General features: G+C 41.9%; 2 protein-coding genes across 3 annotated transcripts in view; one reads left to right on the forward strand and one right to left on the reverse strand.

Annotated features, from left to right (window-relative positions):
- septin8a (septin 8a) overlaps positions 1-822 on the reverse strand; it is a 56,060-nt gene extending 55,238 nt beyond the window's left edge. Inside the window, exon 1 of one of the 2 annotated variants that reach the window (XM_074673091.1) lies at positions 634-822. In XM_074673091.1, the coding sequence (XP_074529192.1) occupies positions 634-663 (30 nt within the window). In that variant the 5' untranslated portion in view covers positions 664-822. The remainder of the gene's footprint in view (positions 1-633) is intronic. The other variant, XM_074673092.1, reaches the window with a different exon arrangement.
- A 2,634-nt stretch (positions 823-3,456) lies between these two features.
- On the forward strand, positions 3,457-5,522 carry sowahaa (sosondowah ankyrin repeat domain family member Aa). The gene has a single exon (XM_074672713.1). It carries the CDS (start codon positions 3,554-3,556, stop codon positions 4,934-4,936), a length of 1,383 nt encoding a protein of 460 aa, XP_074528814.1. The 5' UTR covers positions 3,457-3,553; the 3' UTR covers positions 4,937-5,522.
- Positions 5,523-6,000: the final 478 nt, after the last annotated feature.

Genomic DNA, 6,000 nt, shown 5'->3' on the forward strand with positions numbered 1-6,000 from the left:
GCACATGCAAACACATTTTGAGACCACAGAGAGGTGTGTGGACCAACACAACTGTGCCGTTCAGCAGACAAAAATGCAAGCTATTCAAGTGGCAGGGCTCTAATGTGTGTCAATAGAGCACAGCAGTGACTTGCAAAGGTGTCCTACTTTCAAGCGTTTAAATCTGACAGACAACCAACGAGTGTTTCATGTTTTAAATACTAAATTCAGAAAATACATTAGATTTTCCTTTACAGGTTTTTACAATTTTAACACACTTCTCATAACGCCAGCAGTTAACATGTGAACGGAGCCATACGTTACACCCAACTCGTCAGTTAGAGAAGCTAACGTTGGAAGTCACGACGTTAAATAGTCAACGGTCGCATTTTCCCGCTGTCTTTTATTCGTCTTAACTAAAACAAACCCAGTCACCATGACAGAAATCACTTCCACCATCTCGGCTGTGCCCACATTACAAGCCTTCAAAAGCGGGGGAGGCTAAGCTTCATACACAAACACACACACTATCACACACACACACACAGCAGCTAACACACACTTTTATCAACCACAACCAAGCGCTCCCATAGCGGGCACTTCGCTGTGTTTTTCAGGTCCGGATAGGTGAAAAAAGGCGTTGTTTCCACTCACCGAAAACACGTCAACGTCCGTGGCAGCCATGGTGAGGAATGTATGGTGTTGGTTGTGCTGAGCAGACTGAGCCGAAAGGGAGCAGCCCTCGTCTCTCCGTACTAGCCTGCTAAACTACTGAGCAGAGAGATGACAGAGATAGGAAGAGAGGGACACAAGACGGAGAAGAGCTACTAACTGGGCAGGGAGGCTGCTAGCCGGGAGACAAGAGGACTCACTGCTGCGCGCCCTCTCTGTCGCTTTGCTTCACAAAACAGCAGTTTTAATCTATTTTCACTCCGGCGGGAACCAGATAAGTCCTCAAAAGAGCTGTTTGAATGGTACAAGCTAAGTTTAGATTATGTTAGATAAATAAAGTAACAACAACATTTTGCTTAGGATCACAAATTGGGACTCTTGTTTCCTCAACAAACTACAAACATCTCACGCATTAATATGAGCTTCAATGCGTTAAAAAAGACTCATATCCCTGAAACGTTTTTGAATTCTAGGATTAAATACGTTAATCAGTCGTTTTCATGTTTCCAGAAACGGTAACGGTAACGTATCTTTGAGCGCCAAAGCTGGCGGTGAACTATCTTGACGCACAGGTTTCATCTTCGGATGGGACACATACGTTCCAATATGGCCACTTCTCAGGAACTCCCATTCAGTCCAGGAATGTCATGCTGCAAACATTACAAGCCAGGACAAGAGAGAGCTGCAACACCAAACGACAGGAGGAGGAGGAGGAGAAGGAGAAGGAGGAGGGGGAGAAGAAATATGTGTGTCTGCTGTTGAGACAATAAAAATACCAAATCATCTCTGCTGTGTAATCAGCTGTGGCTGTGTCTCCTCAGGGTAAGGCATTAATATTCAGATGAATCAATGAGGTCACAGATTTTACAAGAAAGTGTGTCAGCCAATCAGGAAAGACAATCTAATTGTTTACCTATAAGGCAGTCTGATCCAAGACTGAAGCCTGTGTCTATAAAGGCCTGCAGGGGCTGTTAGAAGGTACAAGGAGCTAAGGTGCCCTGGGGAGTTTTTACACTGAGCTTAAAAAACATGAATACCCTTACCTTTTTCTCTGTTTGTTTGTTTGTTTGTTTTTCTTTTTGATTATTCTATTTTATTTCTTTATTTTTTTATTCATTTATTTATTTCCTTTTTTTTGTATGTATATTTTTGTTTTTTGGGCCAGAATAGGTTTTACAGAGGCACATTTCCATACATGTAATACAAGTAACACCTTCTCTGTGTTGTTCTTGCTTTTGTGACATTGTTAGAGGACTCGTGCTGGGTTTGTGCATTGTGTTGAAATCAGGAGTCACTCTTTATGCCACAGGTTAAATCACCTATTAATTTTTTATTTTTATTGTTTTTGCTGATTTTGGTGCCCCCTATGGACAGAGGAATACCTTATATCTTTAAGGGTAATGTAAAAAAAAGGATTAGGATTGAATGCACAAGACACTAAAACTATTAGAGGAACAAAATCTGAAAAAATAAAATACAATATTTTGATAAATGTGTAATTGTAGGGTCTAGAATAGAATAGAATAGAATAGAATAGAATATTCTTTATTGATCTCTTATTGGGGAAATTTTCTTGTCACAGCAGCTCACATAGAAAGTGCAAAAATGCAATATTAACAATAAAGATAGAATGATAAGAAAAATACGAAATTAGAAATGTAAAGAAATATACAAACGTAGAAAAAATATTACTTTTGTTTACACAAGAACAAAATAAATACAAGAACCAGCACTGAACAATAATGGACAATAAAACTAACAGAATCATGAATGTTGCATATTCCACCGGTTAAATAATTATAATGACTTAATTATAGTCATTGTTGAGTCTAAACTTACTGTAAAATGTCTAAATCAACTTCTCTTACGCCTTTTTATCATTTTTAAGTTTTGCAAATTATTTGTCTTTCTTTTTTCAAGTTTCTGAATTCCAATATTTGACATTTTTGCAATTTTGTGAAATTTCATTTTTTTTTCCCCCATTTTTTTTAAATTTCAACTTGAAATTTTTTGTTTCAGGATTTTTTTTCAATTTTTGAAATTTAGATAATTTTTTTTTTTAATCTCAAAATTTTGGCAATTCTTTGTTTTTAATTTCAAAACATTTGTTTTATCTTTTAAATTTTCAGAAAATTAAAACTTGCAAATCTCTGAATATTTTTTCTGAAATTAATACAATTTTTTTTTTAAACTAAGATACCATGCACAATTTCATAGATTAAAAAAAATTCTGGTTTTGATAATTATTCACTTGATTTTAACTTTTGATAAAAATGTATACACTTTGTCCTGATTGTGAAAAAAATAGAATAATAAGAAAAATACGAAAATTTAAAGAAATATACAAACGTAGAAAAATATTATTTTTGTTTACATAAGAACAAAATGAGTCCAAGATTCAACACTGAACAATACACAATGAACAGTAAAACTAACAGAATTATGAATATTGCATATTCCACCTGTTAAATAATCATAATGACTTAATAATTAGCCTATAGTAATTATTGAGTCTTAACTCACTGAAAATGTCTAAATGAATTCTTCTTACACCTTTTTATCATTTCTAAGTGTGCTCAGGATGTGTGGAAGTTTAGCTGTTACTACAAATAATGATTTAATCTCCATCCTGAATAATGATTTTACTAAACCACCTGTTGGTGTGAGGCGCCTCCTTCATCGCAGCACATTTGCCCGGAGGCACCAACTTCTGCATATTTTAGTCAAATGAAATCCACGTCTGCGCTTTCCCCGGAAAGAGCCTCCTGCAGGTGAGCGGGGAGGGGAGGGGAGGGGAGGGGCGGCCAGGTGGAGGCTCGCACTGCGCCGTCACCGGACAAAGGTGAACCGACGAACTGTCGGCGTTTTATCATCTGTGGGAGCTGAAAGGAGACTTTTCAACATGGTTTTGACGCAGGAATCCGTCCTGGCTCTGCTGATAGCGGAAGGGGGCCGGGTGAAGAAGTCCGACCTGGTGGCGAAGTTCAAGGATTCAGTAAACTGCGACGATCAGGCCGAAAAGGAGCGGAACCGGGAGCTCTTCAAGACCTTTGTCAACAACGTCGCCTTCGTGAAAGAAATCAACGGAGTCCGGTTCGTAGTGGCCAAGAAGATGTATCAGCATTTATTAAAGACAGGTACTCAGACCGAGGAGAGGACAGGAAACACAGAGAGCCAGCTGACAGGTGAGCAGCAGCGCCCACCTGTGAGGACTCAGAGCTGTGAGGACGCAGAGGAGAAGAGATCACCTGAGCCGGATCAACAAGAGGCCAGAGAGCTGGATGAAAACCCCTCAGAGCTGTCCCCCATACAGCTGGCTCTGCGCAGGAGCATGACCAAGGACTTCAGAGCCAGAAAGGTGCTCAGCTTTGAGACTCAGAGCGACTCTGACGCAGCAGAAAGTGAGACCACCAGAGTCCAGAACAAACCCTATGCTCTGCCTCTGAGAGTGCCACCAGGGACCACCAGGGTCCAGATCCACAAACTGAGAGTGGACCCTGATGACCCCCCTGATAGTCCCAAACCAGACCCCTCCAGGAGCAAGAGGAGGCCGTCAGTGGAGTCGACCTGCAGCAGCGTCAGCTCCCCTCAGCTGAGGAGGGCAGTGAAGACCAGGGCGTCTGAGGAGTCCAGGGCGCCCTCCTCGGTCCCCCTGGAGCAGGCGGAGCACGAATGGCTGGTCAAATGTGCGTCTGGACACTGGAGCCAGGTCCTGGGTCTGCTGCTGAGAGACGCCCAGCTGGCCGAGAAGAGGGACTTCATGTCAGGGTTCACCGCCCTGCACTGGGCAGCCAAGTGTGGCAACAGCGACATGCTGCTGAAGATCACCGACCTGTCCAAGAAAGGAGGGCTGGAGCTGGACGTCAACGCCAAAACACACGCAGGGTACACGCCTCTGCACATCGCCGCTCTGCACCACCAGGAGTACGTCCTGACTCTGCTGGTCGGGGAGCTGGGCGCTGACCCCAGGATCAGGGACAACTGTGGGAAGAGGGCCTACCACTACCTGCACAAAGGGAGCTCCAAGACCGTGAGGGAGATGCTGGGGGAGCCCAAAGTCCAGGACAAGGTCCAGGAAAAGGTCCTGCAGGAGAAAGAAGAGCTGGACCTGTTCCCAGATCTGTCCAAAGGTTTCCAGTCCATCAGCCGCCTCTTCCAGCCCCACATGACGGGCCAGAAGAAGAAGCATAAGCTGAGGCCGTCCTTCTACTCCCTGAGCGACGAGCCCGGAGAGGAGCGAGAGGACGGGGTCAGACACAGACTGATGTCCGACGCTTTTCTCTGAGCTCTGAGACTCTGTGTGATCTTAATCTGCTCAGGATCTCTGTGCCAAAAGTTAAAACTTGTTCAGTTTAAGTTATTTAATCTGGTTTTGTGACAACAGACAAATGAAGAGAGGACAATCGGCTGAGTCACACACTCAGACTTTCAGTTTGAGACATACCTTTATTTATTGTGTCTTCAGGAGCGGGTGTAGTTGAGGAAATGACTCAGAAATGTTCAGGTGTGTGTGTGTGTGTGTGTGTGTGTGTGAGCTGTCCTTTAATCACTGACTGTCTGTGGCGTCTCGAACACATCATGGCTTCAGTCTGAGTTTGTATCTGAGGAGGAAACAAACGATGAAGTTTTATTTATGTTTTATCAATAACTGTCATCCCTGTGTGTTAACTGGGAGTGATTTTTTCTTTGTTACATTTCAAAATGAGAAGCACTCAAAAATCCAAACTTTATCCAAACTTAATGATCATAAATGATGATTTACCAAAGCGATGAAAGACTTCAGTTTTAAATGAACTTCCTGACTCCACGTACAGAATAAATCTGTAAATGTTTCCTCATTTCATGATGTGTGAAATCTTCATTCCCTCATTTTCAAACATCTATTGTCTCCAAATGGTTGCTTTTCAACTAATTTCTGTTACAATTAATTGATTGTTACTGGAAATAAACCCACGTATAAATTTCTGGCTAATTTCATAAAAAGATGAAGTCTGGACTCGTCTTCCTCTTTGTAATCTCACCTCATTATAAGTTATGGTGAATCCCATCATTGCCCAATGAGAGCATGCCCAAACAAAATCACCCTGGAAATAACGAATAAGAAACATTTAGACCTGAAATATTCATGAAACAAAGAATAGTTATTTTTCTTCCAGAGGGTATTGATGATTAAAGACACTGACACTAAATAAAATCCTGCGTTAACATTTAGTTGAACTAAATCTTCATCCCATCTGTCAATAAAGCCTGCCACCGCTCTACTTCACCTCCTACAACATCAACAGCCCACCAACTTTCCATGCACCTGTGGCTAACCTCAAGTTTTACAGCCCTGGGAAGATAACTACA

This window comes from Halichoeres trimaculatus, unplaced genomic scaffold, assembly GCF_033239565.1.
Source record: "Halichoeres trimaculatus isolate MK-OKI-2021-1 unplaced genomic scaffold, fHalTri1.1 fHalTri1_scaffold_6, whole genome shotgun sequence".
Classification (NCBI taxonomy): domain Eukaryota; kingdom Metazoa; phylum Chordata; class Actinopteri; order Labriformes; family Labridae; genus Halichoeres; species Halichoeres trimaculatus.